A 25,572-nucleotide genomic window follows, 5' to 3' on the forward strand; every position below is an offset into this window, starting at 1 on the left:
ATGACGCAGTCCTCCTCCCTGAGTGGGTGGAGACTCGTGGCAGGCGGAGGTGCAGCCGCCATCTTGTCCGTTTAAGCTGTCCCGGCCATCCTTGGTTGTGTTTGTTGATCCCTCCGGTTTCTTTTGTAAGAGAGCTGGTTACGGAGGTACGCCGAGACACTCGTAGCCGAAGGAGTGGGGGTTGGGGGGGAAACTGGAAAGATTATTATTGTAATTAAGGACAGACTACAAATAAAAAATACTGAAAGAGCGTCCAACTTTTAATTATGTCTCTTTGCTCGAAATAATCCTTCCTGTAGTAAGTGTTGGGCATTTACTTATCACATATTTTGTTGAAGAAGTGTCAGTCTCTGCCTTGTAATTCACAGATGGGTGACCGGGTGCTGCAGAACTCCGGAGGGGAGCACTAACAAGGGTCTTAGCGGTCATTGGGGTGTCAAGAAAGGTTTTCTGAAGGGTCCGTGGGAGCAAGGGAAGTGGAAGAGAGAGAATCTCTTTGAAGGAGCAAAAAGCGCAAGTCTTTGAGCCTGAGCGCCTGAAATACACTAATGGTGTTGGGGCTGGAGCTCCTAGTGATGGGGCTGGTTGGTGGCAAGAGATAATCCTAGGGAGGAGGGAAAAAAAGGAATATAGGCTGGAAGGGAAGAAGTAAAACCGTGTTCACAGCACAATGTTCTTATGGGTTGAACTGTGTCATTGTGTGTCCCCCCCACCCCACGCAATCACCCACAAAGAAAAGTAAGTCCTAACCCTCAGTACCTCCGAAGGAGACTTTGAGCGGTGAGCAAGCTGACGCTCTAGTAGAGGAAACCGACAATAAACAAATGCATAATGTCAGGAGTGATTAAGTGCACTGGAAAAGAACTAAAACAATATTAGGGGACATGATAGAGACCTGCTGGGATGACAGGAGAGGTTTGTGTGGGATGTGTTTTGTACAGGGCATTTTCCGTCTGAGGAGGGACATTTGTGCAGAAAACTGATGTGAAAGAAAAAGACATGCACATATCTGGGGGTATTCCAGACAGAAGCGCAAATTAAAAGACGGCTACACTGGGGTGGGGGGATTGAAGTGTTTGAGAAACAGCAGGAAATGTGACCAGAACAGAGTGAGCAAGGGAGAGAGGGATAGGAAATGAAGTCACAGGGGGAGGTAGAGGCCAACCTATGAAGGCTTCTGCACATCAATCAGAGCCTTTTTCTTTTTTTTTTTTTTAATTTTATTTACTTATTTGACAGAGAGCGAGCGAGCGAGCACAAGCAGGCGGAGTAGCAGGCCGAGGGAGAGGGAAAAGCAGGCTCCCTGCTGTGTAAGGAGCCTGACACCGGACTCAATCCTAGGACCCTGGGATTATGACCTGAGCTGAAGGCAGTTGCTTAACCACCTGAGACACCCAGGCGCCCAGTGCCTTTTTCTTACAGTGGTTTCTAAGCCTGAAGCCACAGAAAACAATATAAAATAACAGTTAAGATTATAGATTGATCAGGGCGCCTGAGTGGCTAGTTTTTCATCATTTTAAACCACGTTACAAGGAATATTTTTGGACTTGTATTTTCACACTTACATAAATGTATCCATTTGATGATATCCTGGTGTTGCACCAATAGCCAAAGGGTATGTGAATTTAAAATATTGACAGAGGAGCGCCTGGGAGGCTGAGTGGGTTGAAGCCTCTGCCTTCGGCTTGGGTTGTGGTCCCGGAGTCCTGGGATCGAGCCCCTCATTGGGCTCTCTGCTCAGCGGGGAGCCTGCTTCCTCCTCTCTCTCTGCCTGCCTCTCTGCCTACTTGTGATCTCTGTCAAATAAATAAATAAAATCTTTAAAAAAAATAATAAAAGTCACCTTGTTGACATAAAATAAATAAATAAATAAAATCCTAAAAATTTTTTTAAATATTGATAGAAAAAAAATAAAATATTGATAGACATTTTCAAATTCCTTTCTAAATCATGTATATTGGGGCATCTGGCTGGCTCAGTTGGTAGAGCATGCAACCCTTTTTTTTTTTTCCTTTTTTGACAGAGATCACAAGTAGGCAGAGAGGTAGGCAGGGGGTTGGGCAGGCTCCCTGCTGGGCAGAGAGCTGGATTCGGGGCTCAATCCCAGGACCCTGAGATCAGAATCAAAGGCAGCCAAAGGCAGAGAGGCCTTAACCCACTGAGCCACCCAGGTGCCCCGAGCATGCAACTCTTAATCTCAGGGTTATGAGTTCAATCCCCATGTTGGATGTAGAGATTACTTTAAAAAATAAAATCTGAAAAAAATAAACAAAATAAAATTAACCATGTGTATTTTTATTCCTATTAACAGTTTAGGAGAACGCTTCTTTACGTGCCTCAGCACAAGGTATTTCAAATCCCTGCTAATCTGCCAGGTGAACAGTAGTACAATATGTCACCAATTTCATTTGAAATTTCAGTTGAAATTGAACAGTTTATTTGCTTACATATTCATTTTTATTTCTTCTATGAACTGCCTATTGTCTTTCTTTTTTATTGACAAATGGCAGGCCTTCATCTATTATATATGTTGCAAATACTTTTCCTGGGTGGTCATTTGTGTTTTGACTTTGGGTGACACAGAAGTTTAGTTTTTACCTAGTCAGATTTTTCTTTTCCCATGTGGTTTCTAAGTGTTTTAAATATTTAGAGAGGCCTTTTTCAAGACTCTTCAAAGTTCTCCCATGTTCTTACCTGGAAGTGGGCATTTTAAAGTCCTATCATTTGGGGCACCCAGGTAGCTCAGTCAGTTTGGCCTCTGACTCTTGATTTTGGCTCAAGTCATGATCTTGGGGTCCTAGGGTCAGCCCAGGGGTCGGGCTCCCCACTGGGCAGGGAGTCCCGGCTTGTCTCCCTCTCCCTCTGTCCCTCTCTCTGCTTGTGCGTGCTCTCTCTGACAGAAGGAAAGCACAAGCAGGAGGAGGGGCAAGTAAAGAGAGCGGGAGAGAAGCAGGCTCTCCGAAAGGCAGGGAAGCAGATGGGGGGCTCAAAATCCCAGCATCCTGGGATCGTGACCTGAGCCGAAGGCAGACAGACGCCCAACCCTCTAAGCCACCCAGACGCCCCTAAAAATAAATTTTTATATCTTTTATCAATCTGGTGCACATGAGTAAGTGTCCACGCACTTGAAGAGTAGTTGGAGGGCCCATTCATCCCTTCCCAGGTGCCTAGCTAATTGTACCATGTTTATTACGTCTCCTGGACGTCTTAGACGATAGCCAGAGGAGAAAAGAGAGTCAAAAGAGAAACGGTAAAAGAGTCGCGGGAGGTAATTTGGCGCGCCTACTAGCCCCTGAGGGGAGTAAAGCGCCCCCGCCCTCGGCCGCCTGCTTCCCGGACTCCGGGAAACCGGCGGAACGCAGGTGCACGAAGGCTTGGAGCCGCACGAGCCCGGCCTGGGAGGACTGTACGGCAGCGGGGGAGCGGTTTGGCGGGAACACAGGGCCGCTAGGAGGCCGCCGCCGCCGCGATGCTCCCCTCCTTGCAGGAATCTCTGGATGGGGATGAAAAGGAGCTAGAGAGCAGCGAGGAGGGAGGCTCCGCGGAAGAGCGGAGACTCGAGCCGCCACCCAGCAGCCACTATTGTCTCTACAGCTACCGCGGAAGCAGGTGCAGCACCCAGCGTCCCTGTGGTCCCTCCCCGGCCCTGCCGCGGGGCCCCGCATCCCAACCCCGGTCGCTCGCAAAGACCTCCCCCTCTCCCAGCTGTATAGTCTCTGGCCCTAAGGGCCCCCTGGCCTCACGCCGTTCTTAAGGGCCACCGGCCTGGACTTTGCCCCTCCTAAGCCTCTGCGCTCCAACTGTCCCTCTCGACTTCTCAGCCCCTTCCTGTCGCCCCTGCGCTCGTTTGGCGCAGCGCCTCGCCCACTCATTAATGTCAGTTTCCACCCCGTCCTTCTTGTCAGTACCGCCCCACTTTCTCCCATTAGCCCCACGCATCCACACTTCCACCCCACCCTCTGATTGTCCTCTGTTCTCGCTGCCCCCTTTTCCTCCGTCGGGGCAGACACTCCTGGGGCTCTCTTGACCCTGGAAAGTCTGGTTTTTAGAGGAAATTCCCTCGACTCTTGTGGATGTTTAATTTAGCCTTTCTTCCACCCCTTAGAAGGCCTGGAGAGAGAAGGGGCTCTTGTCCGCACCGTTGCATGGGTTCTCCCTGTCATTAGGGTAGGCAGTGGAGGGAGGATTAACGCCCTTCTAACTTGCAGCATTTTCAGTGGACTGTACCCTCCCACCCTGCTTGCCAGCGGGGAAGGGGCCATACCGCGCTTGAGTTAGAGCCCATAACTCATAGCGGCATTGCTTTTGTGATGTGCAGATTGGCGCAACAGCGAGGGGACAGTGACGATGGAAGCCCAAGCGGCACAAATGCAGAAACGCCCTCTGGTGATGATTTCAGGTAAACACAGCTCGCCCCTAACCCACGTGTGTGCTTTTATCTTCTGTGCGTCTCTGTCTTGTAGATATTAGTGCGTATCTTATTTCCCTTCAGCTTTCCCCGACTCAAACCACCGAACCCACCCGTCCCCTAGGAACTGCATCTGGATTTCCTCCTTCCTTCATTCATTCAAGGCTGGGCAGATCCAAATACCCGTAGTGCCCCTGGTGATTAGCCAGAAGCAGTAGATCTTAGTTCCTTGATTGGAACTGCATTAAATATTCAACGTCATATGAGTATAAAGAAATCTAAAATGCTTCTTTTCCCTGCCTTCAGTTTCCTTTCAGAGCTGCATTGCTACACACTGGAATGTAAACTCCAGGACAGCAGAGATTTTTGTCTCTTTGGTTCATTGATGTCTCCCTACCTGGCACCCTGAGAGATACTAGGGGAGACGTTTAGTACATATTTAGTAAATGAATGAATGAACTTTAGCACTTGATGCTAAGTAGGGTATAATACAACAATATGTCCACTGACTGGATGATGGATGATTTAAGGAATTTTTTAGGTGTCTTAATAGTGTGATGGTACCGTGAAAAGGAGGTAAGGTCAGGGGATTAAGGGCTCCGGTGGAGTCATAATACTAGAGAGAATGAGCTGGGAAGATAGGACTATTTTAAACTGTTCAAGGAGGTAGATCATACCTGGGGACATACACATCTAGAAGCCTCCCCAACAGGAGTCCTATAAAAAGCTTTGTCAAACCCTTAAAGAGATTCTGGCTGTTAGTAATATTCTGACTTACAAGGTGTGAATGTATAGTCCACTGATAAGGAATGTGTATGTCTCATTTGTCAAGCCTCTCCTTAGTGGATACTAATCTGCCATCGGAAGTGGAACCAGAGCTGCGCAGTTTCATTGCTAAGCGTCTTTCTAAGGGAGCAGTCTTTGAAGGGCTGGGTAATGTTGCATCTGTGGAGCTGAGGTAAGTGTAAAATGTGCTGTGTCTGGAATTTTTATATCTGAGCTGAATATGAGAAGGAAGGAGAAATTGCAAAAGATCAGGTCCTACTAGGCTTGCCAAGCTGGCCTTTGTTCTCTAGCAACCTGAGCGCTGGGTCTCACACACACATTTGTGGAATGGAATTCGGTGAATGGCAGACTCTGCCACCTAAGCGTACTTATTTAGTCTTGTACTTGGGACAATGAGTTCATTACCAAAATGAAAAGTGCATACTTTACAGTTGGTAAAGTGCTTTCACAAACTTTGATGCCATTCTCTCTACAAAGGGGCCATAGAGCAGATACTCTTACTTCCATTTTTAGATGAGCAAATAAACTAGAAGACATGAAGATTAAAAAAAAAGAAGAAGAAGAAGACGACATTAAGGTCAAAAAGCTGGTCACATTGATGGAGTTCAGGCTTAGTCACAGGTGTCCTCCATTGACTTTAGCCATCTTTCCATCATACCCCTTGATTGTAGTTCACTTTAGAAGTATGGTTTTGCCATCATGTCCCCTCAGGAGTATGAAGCCACAGCCAAAAGATAAAGCCCCAGGATTAACATGTCACATCTGCTTGGAGCTTCAGCGATCTATGAAGCTTTGGGGGGGGGTGGTGGTGGAGAGAACATGCTTATATTTATGTAAACGTGGATACACTATGAATGAGAATAAGATTTGCACAAGTTTTTCACGTAAGAGAGGAGAACTCAAAGAAATGGCACGTTTGAAATTCCAGGCGCTGCTTTCACTAAAAACAGCTTTCCTCTGCTGTTTCAAGCAAACCAAGGAGAAGTCTAGGAGGTTCTGACCTAGTTTGCAATTGAACAATATTGCCAAATGAAGATGACCAGGGCTTGGAGCAGTCCATAAAACTAGATGCACGAGGGGCACCTGGGTGGGTCAGTGGGTTAAAACCTCTCCCTTCAGCTCAGGTCATGATCCCAGAGTCCTGGGATCGAGCCCTGCATCGGGCTCTCTGCTCAGCAGGGAGCCTGCTTCCTCCTCTCTCTCTGCCTGCCTCTCTGCCTACTTGTGATCTCCTGTCAAATAAATAAATAAATAAATAAATTAAAATCTATAAATGGTGTTTTAAAAAAAAAACAAAAAACTAGATGCACAAGTTAACACAATAATACATTTCACTGTCTTGTCTTTTCTAGGATTCCAGAATCCCGGGTCGGTTGTTATTACTGTCTTTTCCAGCAAGAAAAACTGCTTCCTGAAGCAGCAACAGTGGACTGTGAACATAACGCTTCAGAGTATGTGGTCTGTTTTCTAGGAGGGTCTGAAAAAGGACTTGAGCTATATCCTTTCTTTGGTCTTCGAGGATATCAGGAAGGAAAACATGGGAAGCCAGGAGGAGGAGTATTACTACCAACCTCCAAAGAGCTTTTCTATCCCTTCTCTATTTACTTCATTTCATACCTTCATACAACCAGTTTGTCCTGGCATGTTTTAATTTACAGTTTGCATCATTTGAAAGATTTTATGTATCCTATTGAGAGATAAAACACTGTCCTGATGCACCCTTTATATTGCTTCCTTAAGAACGTACTTTCAGGCTTGAACTGGACAAGTATATTCAAGGGCTGAAAAATGACATGAACCGTGAGGTAAGGTGATCGAAGATTTAATTGGTAAGACTGAGAGGATAAACACAGTGTAACTGCTCTACTTATTAAATCACATAGGTGTAGGGCGCCTGGGTGGCTCAGTGGGTTAAAGCCTCTGCCTTCGGCTCAGGTCATGGTCCCAGGGTCCTGGGATCGAGCCCCGAATCGGGCTCTCTGCTCAGCGGGGAGCCTGCTTCCACCTCTCCCTGCCTGCCTCTCTGCCTACTTGTGATTTGCCTATCAGATAAATAAATAAAATCTAAAAAAAAAAAAAAAAAAAAATCACACAGGTGGACACAAAGACACTCCAATTCTAAAAATGTACTGCTTTGTGGGCTAATAGGAGGGTGCTGGTTAAGGGAAGCAGGGAACATAGTCCTGTAAGTGCTCTAAGTTTCACAAGGCTGCTTCTAATGTTTTGTATCCAGGAAAAATTGATTCCATTCAATTCAGGGTATGTAGTAACATGCCAAGTGAGAAAGAGGATGCTCTTTTCCTGATTTCTAGGCACATACGACTTAGGTTCTGGTCAGAATTAATGTCCGCGGAGCCTCTGGCACCAAAGACATGCTATACAATGGTATGACTGTCCTTGAACCAACAAAGATTTGTAGAAAATTTCCATTTTTTTAATTAGTCGATCTTTTGCAAACTAGTCACATCCATATTGATTAAATTACCCATACCTTTAAAAAACTACACATTCAGCATGTAGTAGTTGTTAAGTCGTAACTCTTCTAACTTTACTACCCATTACATGTGGTATCAATTCCTTTTACTTGTCATGTGCTTACAAGATTCTTTGGGAGAAAAAAGGCTAGCATAGGAGTGAGCCAGGGAAATGAGTCTAGGGGGAGCTGCTCTCCCAGAGTAGGGCTCTTCTACTAGTCCCCAGTGAGCTGCATAGCCTAGAAAGCCAGGTGTGCTCATGGCAGCAATCGTGGCAGCCTGTCTGACAGCTGGAGTGGGCTGGAGTGCTTTGATGAATTAGGGTGTGTCCTTCTCTGATCCTATTTGAATGTGAGTGAGCTGTCTCACTCCTTCAGCCATGTAGCAGGTCCTCTATAAGCTCATGCATGGATGTTTCAGGTACTGCCAAGGGCTGGGGTGATAGAGATTATTAAGAGAATATTTCCTTGGGCACCTGGCTGGCTCAGTTGGTAGAGCATGCAATTCTTGATCTCAGGGTTGTGAGTTCGATCCCTGCTTTGAGTGTAGAGATCACTTAAAAAGAAAATCTTAAAAAATATATATATCTCCAGGGCGCCTGGGTGGCTCACTGGGTTAAGCCTCTGCCTTCGGCTCAGGTCATGATCCCAGGGTCTTGGGATCTAGTTCTGCATCCGGCTCTCTGCTCGGTGGGGAGCCTGCTTCCTCCTCCTCTCTCTCTCTCTCTCTGCCTGCCTCTCTTGTGATCTCTGTCAAATAAATAAATAAAATCTTTAAAATATATATATATATCTCCAGGGGCACCTGGGTGGCTCAATGGGTTAAGCTCCTGCCTACTTGTGGTCTCCGTCTGTCAAATAAATAAATAAAATCTTAAAAAAAAAAAAAAATCTCCAGTGAGTACACACAGTATGGTAGGGGGAGATGGACATGTAAATGCCCAGCTTTTCCCAGCAAAGAAATTGCATGGAACTCTACTATTTCTGTCTCTTTATTTTATGTAATATATCTCTAAGTGTGTTTTTAAGAATTTCAGTGGAGAATTAATCCCCACTCTGTTCAGGAAAGTTGTATCACAATTCCTTTTTTGAGTCGGTGGTGTTAGCTTAAAAAAAGGAAGTGTCTATCCTCACTTTTTTTTTCTCTTTTAACCCACTGAGCCACCCAGGCGCCGCTTTTTTTTTCTCTTTTAAAGATTTTATTTATTTATTTATTTATTTATTTGGGAGGGAGAGAGAGAAAATGAACAGGAACAGAAGCAGAGGGAGAGGGCAAAGCAGAATCCCCACTGAGCAGGGAGCCCGATGTAGGGCTCAATCCCAGGACCCTGGGATCATGACCTGAGCCAAAGGCAGACACTCAGCTGACTGAGCCACCCAGGCACCCTATCCTTAGTTCTTCATCGTCAAGAATATCAAGAAGAAAATGTTAAGTCTACTAAAATGAATGCTTATATTAAAGGCGATGACATTCTTTCTTGGTCTAGGAGAGAGGCCTGGAGAACCACATAAAATCCTACCTGAGCAGCTGGTTTGAGGATGTTGTATGCCCAATCCAAAGGGTGGTTCTTCTCTTTCAGGAGAAGCTTACGTTTCTGCTACATGCTGTAAGTATTGCCTAAACAAAAGCATTTCTTTAATAGAGAGTCACTTTGGCAGAGTTTGATTAAAGACATACTCACTTTCTCTCAACACTCTGAACACCTGAACATACACATATTCCCCCTCGCCGCTGAATATTCATTCAAACTATGCTTGTAATCAGAATAGACCACATTCTGTTTACTGAGATCTAGAAAGTTCCATTACTCAGGTAGAATTGCAAATACTAAATCTTCCCAATAGGGTAAAACATTATTATTATTTTTTTAAAGTAGGCTCCATGCGCAGCTTGAGCAGGGCTTGAACTCATAACCCTGAGAGCGAGACCTGAATTGAGATCAAGAGTCTGACCCTTAACCAACTGAGCCAGCCGGGTGCCCCTAGGATAAAACATTTTAAAATAATACTTTTGAAGTGATCTGGGAGAGGCATAATTTCCAAAACAATTTGAGAAGGAAAACAAAAACCCGAAGTGAATTTTAACTATATAAAAAGTCCAGAGAGGGGTGTCTGGCTGGCTCAATCAGTAAACCATGCAACTCTTTATCTTGGGGTCATAAGTACAAGCCACACATTGTGGGTAGAGATTACTTAAAAAAAAAAAATGTCTGGATAAAAAATGAAAAATTCACAAAAATAATTCAGACAATGGGGGAAGGCTAGAGTACATGGACAGGCTTTTATTTAAATATGTGGTGGGTAAATTCAGCTGCAACTGGATGGTCCCATGAGACCAGGGTGATAAAGCCAGGTTTTAGGCTGTCATTGGGCAGCCACTGAACATGGCTCTGGAGAGCACTGGGTAGTGCCCATCAGGAATGGTCCAGTGTGATGCTAATTGGAGAAGCTGACTTTTACTGTCGAGTAGCTGCTCCATAAGGAAAAGTAGAATCCCTGTATCTATTAGGCTTTATTTTTCTCCCATAGGCTCTAAGTTATACTCCTGTTGAAGTTAAAGAATCAGATGAAAAGACAAAGAGAGACATTAACAGGTAAAGAAGAGTTTTGTAATGGGGCGCCTGGGTGGCTCAGTGGGTTAAAGCCTCTGCCATCAGCTCAGGTCATGATCCCAGGGTCCTGGGATCAAGCCCTGCATCGGGTTCTCTGCTGGGCAGGGAGCCTGTTTCCTCCTCTCTCCCTGACTGCCTCTCTCCCTGACTGTGATCTCTGTCTGTCAAATAAATAAAATATTTTTTTAAAATCTTAAAAAAAAAAAAAAAGTTTTGTAAGGAGGGAACCTTCTCCACAGCAAGCCTGATATTACATTTTCAAACCTCCCACCCAGTGCAGAATGAATTTGTTCTCTCCTTCCTACCCTGCAATACTGTGTGTGGAAAAGAACTTGTGTATGTGGCAGGTTTCTGAGTGTGGCCAGTCTTCAAGGCCTTATTCATGAAGGCACCATGACGTCCTTGTGCATGGCCATGACCGAGGAGCCACATAAACCTGTGGTCATCGATTGCAGCAGCTCCCAGCCTCAGTTCTACAATGCAGGTGAGCCATAGCCTGAGGCAGCCTTCCTGGTGGGAGTCTATTTTTGCCCTGAGAACACATCATACAAACTTATCCCCCTTGCCTTGTACACTTGTATCTGTTTATCTCACACTCACCAAAAACAGTATCAATTCTAGAACCACAGAAATCCCATAATGCCTAGCAGTTCCACTCCTATGTATATAGAGAAGCTCTTGTATGTGTATGTAAGGAGACAAGTACAGAATTATTCAGAAAGGCATTGTTTTAAATAGCAAAGAATGGAAGCAAATGTCTATCATCAAGAAAACTGAAAAACTAGGATGCCTAGGTGGCTCTGTGGGTTAAGCCTCTGCCTTTGGCTCAGGTCATGATCTCAGGGTCCTAGCATCGAGTCCTACATCGGGCTCTCTGCTTGGCCGGGAGCCTGCTTCCCCCACCTCCCCACCTGCCTCTCTGCTTATTTGTGATCTCTGTCTGTCAAATAAATAAATAAAATCTTTAAAATAAAAAAAAAAAAGAAAACTGAAAAACTGCTGTAGTCATACAGTAGAGTCCCATATAGCAGTGAAAATGCACGGATTAGCTCAGAAGCATACTATTTAGTCAAAGAGCCATTAAAGAAAAACACTAAGTTTAACATACGTAAAGTAATACTATAAAGGCCTTAGAGATATTTTTTAAAAATTGACAAAAGTTGAAAGAAATATGTGGGAATGATAATCCTTTCTGATGGGAAAGGAGGGGGATATGATGGGGAAGACGCAACTCAGGGCTTCAACCATTTGGTATTTCTTAGCCAGGTGGTAAATAGACTATTTTTTTAAACCATTACAGAACTCTTAAATAATTCACTCTTAAGTGGGGCACTTCAGTGGCTCAGTCGGTTGAGCGTCTGACTCTTGATTTTGGCTCAGGTCATGATCTCAAGGTCATGAGATCAAGCCCCGTGTCCCGCTTCTCACTCAGTGGGGAGTCTGTTTGAGATTCTCTTAGTCTCACTCTGCCACTCACCCCACTTGTATGTGCTGGCTCTTTCTGTCTCACTCTCAAATAAATAATCTTTTAAAAAAATACAGTGTAAATGTTTTTACCAAGAAAGAAAGAAAATCACAATGGATACGTGTGGTGTACACCTGAAACTAATAAGTTGGATGTCAGTTACACCTCCATTAAAGATAAATAAATAATGAATAGAAAATAAATGTCTTATGCTTTGTAAGGAGGGAACCTTTGCATTGGTAGGATTTCAGTTTTATTTAATTTTTCTAAAATACTTCATAGGAAGCAACCGGTTTTGTGAGGACTGGATGCAGGCTTTTTTGAATGGCACTGAAGGAGGTAACCCTTTTCTTTTTCGACAAGTACTGGAGAACTTTAAACTAAAGGTAATTAATTGGCTACGTGCCAAATGCCACATAACATTTTTGTCTCAATTTTCGTTAGTACCAATGACAGAGTAACAAATCTGCTTTACAGCTGTGATGTCTATTAAATAGGACATTCTCAAAACTAGAATCCCCAGAAGGCATTTACTTTATTTATACTTTCCAGGAGCTTCTGCATATATATCATTGCATTTCCAATTAATTGGGTTGAATGCTTGCTTGTATCTTGGGACTATCTTCTAATTTGTGATGTATCTTAGTTGGAAAGCACCAAAAAAATGGTTCAATGCCTACGGGTTCAAAATTCTGATGGGGAGGAGCGTTGTTACTTTATTTAGGTGATTTTAAAAGTATTTAAGAAATTGTGTTCTCCCAAGGGCAAAGCATATTAGCCCTAAGAATGATGGAAATATTTAAAATAAAAAGCAAACATCTCAGCAACATATGTCAAGCTCTCAGCTGGATAGGAGAAATTTTTCAGGCTTCATTATTATCTCACTAAACACATATTTAACTGGGTAATTTTTTTCTAGGCCATACAAGACACAAATAATTTGAAGAGATTTATCCGACAGGCAGAAATGAATCATTATGCTTTGTTTAAATGTTACATGTTCCTAAAGAACTGCGGTAGTGGAGATATCCTTTTGAAGATTGTTAAAGTGGAACATGAAGAAATGCCCGAAGCCAAAAATGTCGTGGCTGTCCTTGAAGAATTTATGAAAGAAGCTCTCGCTCAAAGCTTTTGATCACATGTTTTGAGATAACTGTATTGTGAAGTTGCACCTTCAAGCCTTGGTGTTTGAAACTGCGGTCGTTATAATTGTCCATAGGATTGCTACTTCAGACTATTTCAAACACATTCTAGATGTCTTCATTTTGTAATTTTAAAATTTAACTTACTTAGACATAAAAATCCAAGGACCATTTTCACTGAGCCTTAGATGTGTGTTAGAATCGTGGCGTTTTAGCGCACTGCTGACCCCATAAATTCCAGGCTTCAGGGGGTTGAGGCTCAGAAGTCTTGAAAGGTAATTTTGTGGCTTCTCTGAGGAGTTGGCTGCAGTATTTAGCAATTTTTCCTCCCAGAAAAATTGTCATACTCCTTTCTCCATGTACTATAGTTTCTTTAAAAAAAAAAAATGTCCTCCTAGTCTCAGGACAGATTAGTGCTGTGACACCATTTCAGAGACAGATCTGTGCATCCTGTGGGTGCTTGGATAGATTTTCTTTTTTGTCTGATTATGGCATGGATGACAGAGCCAGCTTGTAAGACAATACACAAATCATGAGTGTGTAAGGCATTAAATGAGCTTTAAAAATAGATGCATAAGCTTCAAGACAAAACATCATCTCTGACAGAAAGCTACTGCCAAAGTGGCCCCCAGCCCCTTTCTTCATTCATTTGTTCACAGCTACTTGCCAGGAGCCTGTATTTTCTTTTCTCTTTTTATGTCGAAAATGCTGGAGTTTCCCAACAGAGTGTTAAAAAAGAAACCAAGTATACTTAAATTCTACAAGCAAACTGTAACAAAAAATGCAAACAGATTCTTCATATCAGAGTTACTCATTGATTTTAGTTTTTTTTTTGTGCATTTGTTACAAGCCTCATCTTGTTTTACTCTGAATCAACTGAATGGGGCCTCAGCTAGAGCCATTTATAATTCCCAAGGAAGCCAGTTGTAGCTACACTTGTGATGGCAGTTTGTTCTGCAAAGCTCTTTAATAAATCCATTTGATAATGATTTTTGTTTAGAAGATCAGAAGTCTTATTCTCACTGCCCTCAGGATGCTCAGAGGAACACAAGCCCGTAAAAATCCTCTCCTAAACTTATACATAAGTGCTGAGTTTTAACTTTGAAAATGACTGACAATGGCCTTATGCTTTCTCTTCTACAGAAGTCTGGGGACATGACTCACCAAGCCATTTCTTTTCCTTTAATGAGAAATACAATTCAGGATCTTCATAAAGGCTCTCATATGGTTTTAAATTTTAATAACTTGGATTGTAGGCAGTGTAGAAAACAAAATCCAAATAGCATTTTTTATAGCATTAAATTCAGAATGACTATGGGAAATAAGCAATTCCAAGGCACCACACTTGAATCTGACTTTTTCTAACGTACTTGGTTGCTCATTTAGAAATCAATTTTTTAATAGACAACATTAGGACATCAACATTCGGAGTCAAAAAAACCATATTTTTCATTTTCAAATTCACGTTTCATTCAATAGTCCATGATGTAAATGGCATTTTAAGGTAAATGTATTACCTGCTTCAAGCCATTTATGGATATAGTCAAAGTTTCATTAGCTATTCCTTACATGAACTTCTAAATATATATTTTGTGATGCAGGCTCATGAGGTACACTGTGTACCATATAGTCTTATTTTACAAGTCTGTGACAAACCATCACTATTGTAGGCGAGGAAAATGGTGACGTGGAATCAAGTATCCTGTTGGCCATGAGAAGAAACCCAAAGAGCTCACGACCAGAAACATGGACTGTATTCAAATTTTAATAAGCTAATGTATTAACTTTTAAAGTTTTAAAAAGGACTTGTTCACGTGTGGAATACATTTATGTATTACTTGTGTGCTCTACACACAGGAAATATATGTTCGTCATATCAAAAATGGCCTCAGTTTAATTGTAATTATATTTGTAACAATAATCATAATAATAATAAGCCACTCTAGCTTCTCATCAAGAGTTATTTTTGTTTAACAAGCTCCATTCTCAAGCTGACATTTTTATGAAGGTGCGGCAAGTTTGGGTGGGGGGGAGATCATACTTGTCATGCTAAGGAATCTGTTGAAGACAATCACATCCCCTCCTGGAATAACACCTTTTGGCACCTGGCAGGAGGCATCAGGCAGGGTGTGAGGGCAATTTCCATCACGATGTTTTATTCATTGTCCAGGGAAGTTACACACCTAGAACTCAATAACCCAAATCACTTCCCTTCACTCTCATTCATTATTAACCATGATAGAACGCCTGTCCTTCACCAGAGACACACTTAAACCAGATGCTAGGAAAGCCTGCAGGCATCCGGGAAACAAGATGAGGACCACGTTTTCCTAACCATGTGTCTTCTTAGTGATGGAGATCCGCCCCCGCCCGCACACACCCTGGCATCGATGAAGTCCTTCTACTTGGAGGTGTAAGAGGACAGCTCCAGTCCCACAACTGCTAAACTTCCTAAATGTGACCCAGACTTCAGATCATTCTGAGCTGGCATAAATGCTAGATTTCGGAAGTCAGTGGTGATAGGGAGCGGCCATGAATTCATAGCTATGGATTTGCTTGTAAACTATTCTAGAAGGGCTGATAAAGCAGAGATCCTATTAAGTGAGCACCAAATCAATGTTCCAAGGTCCATTACTTTACTAATGCAGAGAGACTGGGTCCTGAAACGAACGCCCTGGCCCTTCCACAGGTTTAGTGCCTGAAAGTCCCACACAAACAGCCGAGGGGTGAGTGAAAGCATGAACTTGGGAACCACAGTGCGAGTCTATCTATGCCACGAGGTACCCGTGAGTCACTACACTTCTCTAAGCCTACCCCTCTTGTAAACATGGGTGTACTGATACCATTTCACACCAAGTATCCCTGCACTAAATGAGGATCTTCCATGGAAAATGCCTTATGCAATGCCCAGCACATACTAAGTAATCCGTAAATCGTCTTCAGGGTTACCTATTCACTGTCTCACGAAGTTATCGGAGAAAGAGGCTCTGGTAGGAAAGATGAAGCAGAAAAGTTAAGGGGGAAGTGATAGGAAGCCAAAGGCAAAGCTAGCTAAACAGCTTCTGCTGTCCAGGGAGCTGGCCCATAAGCGCCCCAGCTACTGGAGCCTGGAACTGACTGGGGGGTGCACCGGGCCTCAGACAGGGCCCCGATTTTCCCTCCGGGGATGTGAAGCAGGAACGAATTCTTTGACCTTGAGCCTAAGCTGTACTCAAGTTGGCTCTGGGATGCCTTCTGCAGCTTTTAGAACTGTTTTGCAATGACCTACAGGAAACCGATGTGACATTATGGGAAACAGCTCCCGTGCTCAGTTTAACAGGGTGGTTTAATCCCCCAATGAAATTTAACGGTTATGAATAGCAAACCCATGTACACAGCCATCGGTTTAGAAAAGCTGGGGGAAAAACTTCACTTTCTCAGACTGTGTCCATTCGAAGCCCATGTGATTATTAAACTCACCAAGCATTTACGCCCCTCTTGTTCTCCTCTTCTGTTTGCGAACTATGCTTTTACCCTGAGAGCCTTTCTATCCCTTCCTCAAGATCCTCAGGCATTGACTACCCCTCGAAAGACCTAAATAATAGACTACTGGGGTAAAGAAGGAAGTTCCTAGATATTTCAAAGATCATTCCAATGATAGTAGTATATCAATCTCCCGTTAGAATATAGGTTAGAGGAGAAGAGCAAGATGGGGCACCCAGCAGGACAGTAGGCAGAGAAGTTCCTGACCTGAAGCCACGGACCAGTTTCCTTATTCACACACCACCTCCCCCCTCCACATTGTACACAAAATTGTCTATCTGTGCATTTTTAGGGCAGGAGAAAACACAGCTTCCATCAACCACTCAAAGAGTTCAGTAATTCAAGAATGGTTAAGAATCACCCAGCTAGGAACACCAGCACCCGCACCGACTCCCAGAGCTGTGCCGTATGTCCATCAGAGGCCCAGCGCAGCGCCACTGCTTCCCACCACCTCCCACCTCCCCGACCCAGACCGAGACGAAACAGGCTCCAATGCTAGCCCTTCAGGCCACTTCCTGAGTCACCGATGGCTTTAAAAAAAAAATCTTTAATGGAATCTGTGTTCAAATAATATGTTACAACAAAATATACAGAATGTACACAATACAAAAATATTTAGAAACAAACATTGCAGCTTGTGTTTCCTTTTGTTTCCCACTTACTCAAGTCCTGGGGGTGGGGGGTGGAGTGGATATTCAATGTTGGGCACTGTTTTTTTAAGGCAGAGGAGTGTGGTGCTTTCTGGCCAGCCCTGGGAGCAGCATGAAGGACTCCAGGAAAGGGCTTCCGCGGCACCCGGGAATCTGCATTATTTGCAAACGAAATTGGACCCTGGGGGAAGATCTGGGCTTGGTGAGCAATGACTCCCCTAATCCTCTGGGTAAGAAGGGTCCTCGTGGAAATGGAGAGTCCTATTAGCTGGCAAAAACACCTCATTAGGGAGCTTTTCCTAATTAAAAAAATGAATGATTAATGGTGTCATTAAAGCCAAATTTCTCCTTTGAAGATCTGTTTTCCCTTCCCTAGTTTCTGTGATTCCTCTTCCGTTTAACGAGCGAGCAAGTCCGGCTGCTATTTGGGGAATCCCCAGCTTTCAGTTCTGTATCCTGTGGATGAAGGCCAGCCACCCTCCACAGCCCCAAGAGGCACCCTGGGCCGGTGGCTATACGGGCCCGGGGAAGGAGGGGTGAAGGGGACGAGGGTGCTGGCAGGGCGCCGGGGTGAGGGTGCATGGACCGGCTGCGGTGAAAGCCAGACACCAAAACAGAAACCTTTCTTACCAGACAATGATCTCTGGCCCTGGTTTGGAGACCTGGGTTGTGAGGAGTGACTGTGGAGCCCCAGTGGGTGGCCCTGTTTGGATCTGATGGTTGGGCAGGTGTGGTGTGTAGCAGACTAAAGAACTTCTGGGTTCCTTTGGGACCTGCTGACAGGTGGGTCGCTTGGTGCATCTCAGACAGGATGGCATGTAGGATGTCCGCCTTAGGTAGTCCTTCTTGGTAGCAAACTTCCATCTGCAGCCCTGAGGGAACTGGGTGCTTCTCTGGGGCCTTTCTAGAGTCTTCTGGTTCACAGTCTTCTCACCCCTGCGAGAGGCAGACCCCTCTCCAGGCTGTACCAGATGAAGGTGGGAGAGACTCTCCACTCCCTCCACCCACAACCCAGAACACCGGGTGCAGGGGGGTGGGGGGCAGAGCAACGCCCTGCCTCCCCATAGGGCACAGGGTGCCTCTACTCCTCCAGGGAGGGACAGCACCACTCAGGGTTAGGGGGCTGCAACCCATGGCCAGGGCCCCCCTCTCCATCCTGACCCAAGTCCTCTGAGACCCCTATTCCAACTTGTTCTCCTGAGGAAGCTGACTCTTCCAGCTACCCTCTTCCCTCCCTAGGGGCAGAGGCAGGCTCACGGGATACAGACAAGATGCCTCGGGGTGACGCAGCTCAGCCCCCAATTGGCCTGGCCATCCTCAGTGCTGTGCCAGCCCAAGGGCAGCATGACCTCAGGAGAGACATGTGGGGGTACCCAGACAATCTGTCTAGCACCGGGCAAAGACGGGGAAGGGCTTGGCGTAGCCTGTGGCTGCATGGAGACCCTGCCCGTTCACATGTGATCACTGAGGACAGGAAGCCACAGTGGCCCGAGACCCCCTAGCTGTCTGGCCCGGCTGACTCCAGACTAGGCTCCTGCTCTCACCCCTGCAGGGACACACTCCCTCTGCCTCCAGGACTGGAGTTGTCTTTCTGGGTTGTCGGTTCTTGGGAATTCCAAGAGCAGTATACAGGGAATCACACATTTTGTCAAAGGCCATCCTCCCCTCCCCCCCTCTCCTCAGGGGCTATATCAGCTCCGGCTCAGAACTCGTTCCCTCAGCCTCATTTTCCCACTTGTGCCTTGCAGGGGCGGGGGAATGAAGCTGACAATAGCCAGTTCCTGCCAAGCTCTGAGCCTTTGCATGTAGGGGCTGCCCTCCCCTCTGACCCTCCTCCAAATACCCAACAATTCCCTAGAAGCCACTTTCCTCTAAATTGGAATTTCTTTGCAGCCTCCTGTCCTCCCTACTCGATGGACGCAGGGCTTCAATATTCCTGCCCCAGCTTCTCCTACACCCCCAAAGCTCCTTCCCTCCTGAGGAAAACAGAACTATCTTAGACAGGAAGGTCATTCTAGAGGGAAACAAGATGGGAACTTGGCAAAGGCCGGCTGAGGCGTCCTGAGCATCCCCCGTACCACAGACAAGTCTCCCACTGGTCAGTGGCTCTCAGGGAGATGCCTGGAAAGGATGAGGAATGGGAAAGAAGGGGGTAGCTTTGCTGAAAGCCAGATCCTCAGGGGTCTCACCTCTCTGCGCCTTTTTCCCCTCTCACGCAGATCCTTCCACACGCCGCCATGCCCCCCAAGGGCCTCTCTGCAGTCTGACTTGCCTCACATTCTTTCCATGGCCTCTCCTCCCATCCCATGGGTGTCCTTACACACTGAACCACACACACACACACACACACACACATGTCCCCATGACCAAAGGGGAGGCACAATATAGGGTCAGGGCAATGGAAGGGAAGGAAAAGGCGCTAAAAACAAGGCGGGGCCTGGGATGCCGAGGCAGGGAGATGAGATGTCAGCATCTGGGGGACAGGGAGGGAGAAATCCAAAGGTGGTCATGGGCCTTGCCTAGTGTAGCATTTGGGACGAAGTTTATTCCCTCCTGCTTGCGTTTCTCTCGCTGGACACCCCCAAGGGCAAGAGTGAGGCCTAGAGTTACAGCATCTCCCTTCTCTGCCTGCCCCAAGCACTAGAGGTCATGCCTCAGTGCCCAGCACCAGGAGTGCACCCTGGGCTCGCTTACACCAAAACCCAACACGGCCCTCCTCCGCTCCAGAGCTCCAAACCCAACAGCTATAGAGCGGACACTCCCCGGCCTGTGACTGTACCTCTGAGCTGGACAAGGGCCTGCCTCCCTACCCAATGCTCGGATCCTCCTGACATCTCAGGACGAGGAAGAGGGAGGAGGGCTGCCGTCAATCCGTGACAAGGGAGGCGTCGCCTAAACTCATGGAACAAGCTGAGCCCCAGGGGAGGGCTGCCTTCACCCTGGCCTGATGTCCTCAGAACAGTCTAGAAAAACAGCAGCTGCATCCAACTCATCCAGCAGGGTCCTTTCAGAAAAGAGGCCCCACTGTCCAAACCTGAACACCAGCCTCACCGTGGCCCAGTCTCTCGTCCTGTCCTCCCCGGCCTCACGGAGCAGGCGCTGAGAACGAGAATGTCCATACGTGCTCCTTCCTGCTGCAGCTCAGCCCTCCCCTCCCAGACGTCGGGCCCCCAGTGCCTTAAGGAGGCGGTGGCAGCTTTAAGTCCAGCAGGGAGTAGGCGAAGATGTTCCAGAAGACAGCAAACAGAACGAAGACCATGTACATGGTCACAAAAATCCACCACACGGACTGGTCCTGTAGCCTCTGCTCGTAGTTCCTCAAGACCACCACGCCCAGCGTGATCCCCACAGCCACGCCACCCAAGTGCGCCACAAAGCTCGGGTGAGGGCACGGAGGGTAGGCCGATGGGTGGAACCGGAGCCACACGGCCCGCCCGAACTCCATGCTCACTGCAAGGGAAGGAAGCACAGGGAAGTCACAGCAGGGCCGCTGGGCAGGGGCGAAGGGAGAGGGCTCGCACGCCATCCATCTGCCCAGCCACCCACTCCCCCATCCACCCGTGAATTCATTCACTACCCACTAGGCCGAGCACTGTTTGTTCTCTGCCCTGCAGACAGACGAGTGAAAGAGAGACGAACCCCTGTTTTCCCAGGGCTTACAGGTCTGTCAATCAACCAGCACCAATTACACACATCAGATAATTCCAGTAAGAAAAATTCTAAAGGGGGTTAAAAAAAAATTAGGTAATTTTAAATCAATGCTGGGTGTGAGGAGGGGGGATTCATTAGTTTGGGGAATCAGGCAAGCTCTTCCTAGAGATGGGAAGTGGGAGCAGATACATGATTATCAAGAGAGGACCCTAAGAAGAGAAGTCCAGGCAGAGGGGAGAGCTTGTGCAGAAACCCAGAGACCCTGATGGCCCTGCGTTCCTGAGTACGGGAGGCTCAGTTTCCCCATTTGTAGGGTGCCAGTCTACACTGTTGGAACGTTAATAACTCCAATATGTGCTAGCATGTTACAGTTTGGAAAATGTTTTCATGTATTCTCTCAAAACCCTTAGAAAAGCCCTCAGAACCAGTGCTTTTGTGATTGGAACAAAGGGATGGAGGGAAAAAAGAGCAAAAAAGAAATGGGAACACATGATGGCAACAAAATCCTGAAATTTCTCTCCTAACAGTTGCTAAAATGCCCCCATCCTATCCTCCAGTTCATTCTTCTTGCCTGAACTTGTTGGGTCGGCCAGTCCCATGGGACGCACTCTCCAAAGGTCAGGGGCTTGGAAACAGCCATCTCATGGCCCACCACCAAAGAACGCTAGGAGCAGGCATTCTTATCCCCATCTTGCAGATGCAGAAACCAAGGCAAAATTTGACAAGTGAAAGAAAGTCCTCTGCAGGGAATTCTGTACCTGGTCAGTTACCATTTAATTACCCAGCGTGTCTCTCTCCACTGTGGCCACCGGGGGGGACACCCAGAACCTCCAAGGATGTTCTTTTCCCTGGGGCTTGCCTAATCTTCTGGCCTGGGCCCTGCAAGTCCAAGGATGGCCGATAGATGGCAGGAGAGGAGCAGTCAGGGAGCACTGAGGCCCAGGCCCTGGGCAATCCTTCAGCCTTTGCACAGCAGGCCCTGGGGGCCACAAAGGAGGTCTGAAAGACACTGGTCCCCTGCTCCAAAACAGCATTCTAGTTTTTATGATGCTTCGAATTGGATTTTTTTTAAATACCAAGACATGGGGCGCTTGGGTGGCTCAGTGGGTTGAGGCCTCTGCCTTTGGCTTGGGTCATGATCCCGGGGTCCTGGGATAGAGCCCCTTATCGGGCTCTCTGCTCGGCAGGGAGCCTGCTCTTCCCCTGCCCCCCGCACCTGCCTTCTGCCTACTTGTGACCTGTCAAATAAATAAATGAAATCTTTTTTAAAAAAATAAACAAAACATCAAGACTCAAGCTTCTCCTCCCTTCCTTGCACACAAACTCAGAGTCTGAGCAGACAGGGAAGCTATGCTTACCCCGTCCCCCACTGCCTTGGCTCAAAGAGTCTGTGGGCTTCAGAGCAAGGGATGTGCATGAGGATGGAAGTGCGGTCCGCACATGCCCATCCCCCTGCCCGTGGCTTTTCTGGCTCACCTTCCTCTTCCATGTGGTCACAGGTGGATGGGGACAGATGGCCCAGGGGCTCCGGCCCAGCCTGGCTTAAGTGTGGGCATTAGAAACAGCACGGGAGGCTCTGAATTCGGCCTCTGTCACCTCCAGCTGGGTGGCCATGGGCAAGGAACATGAGCTCCAGTGTCTACCTGTAAATCTAGCCTTGCAGAAAACACCTTCTCTACAACCATGTCCTGAAGACTGAATGAGAGATCGTGGGTCCTCTCCTCTCTTTCTGCCTGCATGGCATCTTACCTCCTCCCACCTCAGAATGAGCCTCTTGTAAAGCCTCTGGTCTCACTCCCCACCTCCAGCGACTCCACGAATAGTCTCGTGAACTCAAATCTGCCACTGACTCTCCTGTTTAAAGCCCTCCAGCGCCCTCCCAGTGCATCCAGGATGAAGGCCAACCTTTCTCTGCCTTTAAAGCCCTCGTGACCTGACTCTAATTACCTGTGATCACTAACACACACAGTACTAAACCTCACATCAGTCTTGCCAGCTGCCTTGGCAAGCCATGGTCGTGACCCTTTCCCACACCTGTGGTCTCTGTTCTTGCTGCCTCTCTGCCCGAAATGTCCTCTTGCACCTTGCCTCTGTGGTGAACACCTGGCTGTCTTTGACACTCGAAATGACCTCTGCAGGCAGAACTGACTTCTCCCAACTAGGGGCCCATCACACCCTGTACACGGGGGTTTGTGAATTAGTTAGTCTGTTTACCTGCTGAACAGTGTGTGTGTGTGTGTGTGTGTGTGCGTGCGCGCACACGCCCATGGTTTATCTGGGGAAGGAGTTTCTAGCTTCTAACAGGAGATCTCAAAGGACTGACTCCATGACCCAAAAGGTTATTAAGAAGCTATTTGTCCATAAGCGACTCTTAACTCCAGGGAACAAACAGGGTTGCTGGAAGGGAGGAGGGTGGGGGATGGGGTCACCAGGTGATGGGCATTAAGAAGGGCACTGGGTGTCATATGCAACTGATGAATGACTGTCCTCTACCTCTGAAACTAATACTACACTGTATGTTTAATAATTGCATTTAAATAAAAAATTTTAAAAAGAAGCTATTTTTCTTGAGCTGGGAGCTGGTCACCGGGCCGGACACCCATCCTATGTTTTTCCGAGGGCACGGTATACGTCAATATGCGCAGTTTAAGAAAGGTGAAGTGGTGGCAGAGTGGGCCAGACTGCTCTCATACCATCCCAACTTTGTCACACTCGATGACACATTCGCCTTTTTTTCTTGACCACTAAGGCCTCAAGGGCGGGACGGCACGCCGTGCTATCCTCCAGGCCTGGCGCAAGCTCCGTCCCGCCCAGCCCGCCCTGCCCGCACTTACTGCAGATCAAGGCCACAGCCATCCGCAGCAGCTTGAATTGACACTTCATGCCTGACCAGTTCTGGGGGAAAAGGAGAAAAGGCCATTAGTTCCAGATTGGTCCACACCTCTAGGGATGGATCTGACTTCCAAAAAAACAACACTGGGGCACCTGGGTGGCTCAGGTGGTTCCACGGGCTGACTCTTGGCTTTGGGGCCCAGGTCATGATCTCAATGGTCTTGAGATCAAGCCCCTTTTCAGAGCTCCTGGCTCAACAGGGAGTCTGGTTAAAGATTTTCTCCCTCTGCCCCTCCCCTGACTCACGCTTACACTCTCTCTCTCTCAAATAAATAAATAAATCTTAAAAAAAAAAAAAAAAAGTTGGGCATCTGGGTGGCTCAGTGGGTTAAGCCTCTGCCTTCGGCTCAGGTCATGATCTCAGGGTCCTGGGATTGAGTCCCGAGTCGGGCTCTCTGCTCTGCAGGGAGCCTGCTTCCTCCTCTCTCTCTCTCTCTGCCTGCCTCTCTGCCTACTTGTGATCTCTGTCTGTCAAATAAATAAATAAAATCTTTAAAAAAAAAAGTCTCCATTAAGTCTTGAATGAGGCTGTTGTGAGCAGATCACACCAGCATGAGATTTCAGACAATCATGAACTTATTTATTACTGACAAAAAACGCTTGAGGGGTGCCTGGGTGGCTCAGTCAGTTAAGCGTCTACCTCCGGCTCAGGTCATGATCCCAGGGTCCTGGGTCGAGCCCCACATCAGGCTTCCTGCTCTGAGGAGAGCCTGCTTCTCCCTCTCCCACTCTCCCTGCTTGTGTTCCTTCTCTTACTCTCTCTCTCTGTCAAATAAATAAATAAATTCTTTTTTTAAAAAAGTGCTTGAGCTGTAGTAAAGGAGTAAGAGAATCCAGATCTAAGGAGAAGAGGGCCCTGTCCCCTCTACATGGGCAGACCACCCCTGAGAGCGGCAGTGATTGCTGGGTCCCACATTAGCAGAAGGGATGCAGGGCAGCAAACCAAGCTAAGTCAAAGCAGAACCGTCAGGATGAAAAAGAAATAAAAATCTGGCCTATGAGACATGGATGGAGAGAAGATGCCGGGGTCAAGCTCACTGTTGTATCAAGTGAGTCACAGTAAGGACAGGGCACATTCAGTGTAACCTGTAAGCGGAAAACTCCATAGATGAAAACTTCAGGGATTTTTTTAAGCTCAGGATGTTTCCATTTCTAATTAGGAGATAGAATATTCCATCTTGGGGGATTGCGAGTTTCCCATCACTGAGCGGTTCAAACAGGGGCTTGACATCCCCTGGAGGAGATGCTCTACTTCTTTCCAGGCACTGGAAAGGGGGGGAACCAGATGGCCTTCAGACAAACCCTTCTTTCCCCTGAGAACCTCAGAACACTTTGAACCTCCAAAGCAGATAAACAGAGGACAATCATTCACCTTACAAAAGGATTTTTCACTTTACAAAAGACTTCGCCACGGGGTTCCTTTGAGGAGCTCTCCCACAGCGAATTCAAAGCGCCATTCCCTTTGTACAGATCCCCCGCACACACAGAAACGAGTCTGGAATCTTCCTGGAACACATGGGCCCTAGGGAAGGAGGCAAGCCTGTGCAGCCAGGGGCTTCTGCTCCCTCCCACCCACCCACTCTGGGTTTGGCGCCTGTCCCAGGTCCAGCTGAGGCACTTCTTGTACTCCTTTGATGTCGGGGGAACACGTGTTCAATGTTCCCGGGGCCCTGCGCCCTGGCACAGACAGTAACATTTATGGGAGCTTTGGTGGAGCAAGCAAGATGCAGGGCAACTGCCAAAAGGGGGATGAAGTCCTGCAGGAAATGCTCAGTGTCCCATCACCTCCCTTTTCCCCAGGATTCATCACTGACCAGCAAGCCCTCATCACAGAAGGTGAGGTGGGCGACATGCGGCCCCTCTTCCGGTGGGGAAGTCTCATCTTGGCTTGCTGACATGTTCTATGCTAACAAGCAGATGGCGGACAACATTGTCACCTGCTGGTGGCTGTCCATAGAGAAGCCCCACCAG

At 46.8% G+C, this 25,572-nt stretch overlaps 2 protein-coding genes across 4 annotated transcripts in view; one reads left to right on the top strand and one right to left on the bottom strand.

Moving 5' to 3' along the window:
- The first annotated feature begins 3,277 nt into the window (after positions 1 to 3,277).
- Positions 3,278 to 14,839, top strand: C16H17orf75 (chromosome 16 C17orf75 homolog). Its single transcript, XM_047709181.1, has 10 exons — positions 3,278 to 3,609; positions 4,319 to 4,399; positions 5,241 to 5,366; positions 6,547 to 6,690; positions 6,942 to 6,999; positions 9,155 to 9,274; positions 10,197 to 10,261; positions 10,627 to 10,763; positions 12,027 to 12,130; positions 12,664 to 14,839. The coding sequence occupies exons 1-10, from the start codon at positions 3,470 to 3,472 to the stop codon at positions 12,877 to 12,879; spliced, it is 1,191 nt and encodes a 396-aa protein (XP_047565137.1). The 5' UTR covers positions 3,278 to 3,469; the 3' UTR covers positions 12,880 to 14,839.
- Positions 14,840 to 16,935: 2,096 nt separating this feature from the next.
- RHBDL3 (rhomboid like 3) overlaps positions 16,936 to 25,572 on the bottom strand; it is a 50,259-nt gene continuing 41,622 nt past the window's right edge. For all 3 annotated transcript variants that reach the window (XM_047709179.1, XM_047709180.1, XM_047709178.1), the window contains 2 exons: positions 23,544 to 23,604; positions 16,936 to 20,508 (listed from right to left, as the gene is read on the bottom strand). In XM_047709179.1, the coding sequence (XP_047565135.1) occupies positions 20,237 to 20,508; positions 23,544 to 23,604 (333 nt within the window). In that variant the 3' untranslated portion in view covers positions 16,936 to 20,236. The remainder of the gene's footprint in view (positions 20,509 to 23,543; positions 23,605 to 25,572) is intronic.

The sequence above is a fragment of the Lutra lutra genome, chromosome 16 (assembly GCF_902655055.1).
Source record: "Lutra lutra chromosome 16, mLutLut1.2, whole genome shotgun sequence".
In the NCBI taxonomy this organism is placed as follows: Eukaryota; Metazoa; Chordata; class Mammalia; order Carnivora; family Mustelidae; genus Lutra; species Lutra lutra.

Bases quoted from the DNA above. Each gene is read 5' to 3' on its own strand.
- C16H17orf75 (XM_047709181.1), top strand. From the start codon at position 3,470: ATGCTCCCCTCCTTGCAGGAATCTCTGGATGGGGATGAAAAGGAGCTA. The intron at 3,610-4,318 runs GTGCAGCACCCA...TGTGATGTGCAG, and splicing joins TACAGCTACCGCGGAAGCAG to ATTGGCGCAACAGCGAGGGG. The intron at 9,275-10,196 runs GTAAGTATTGCC...TTTCTCCCATAG, and splicing joins TTACGTTTCTGCTACATGCT to GCTCTAAGTTATACTCCTGT.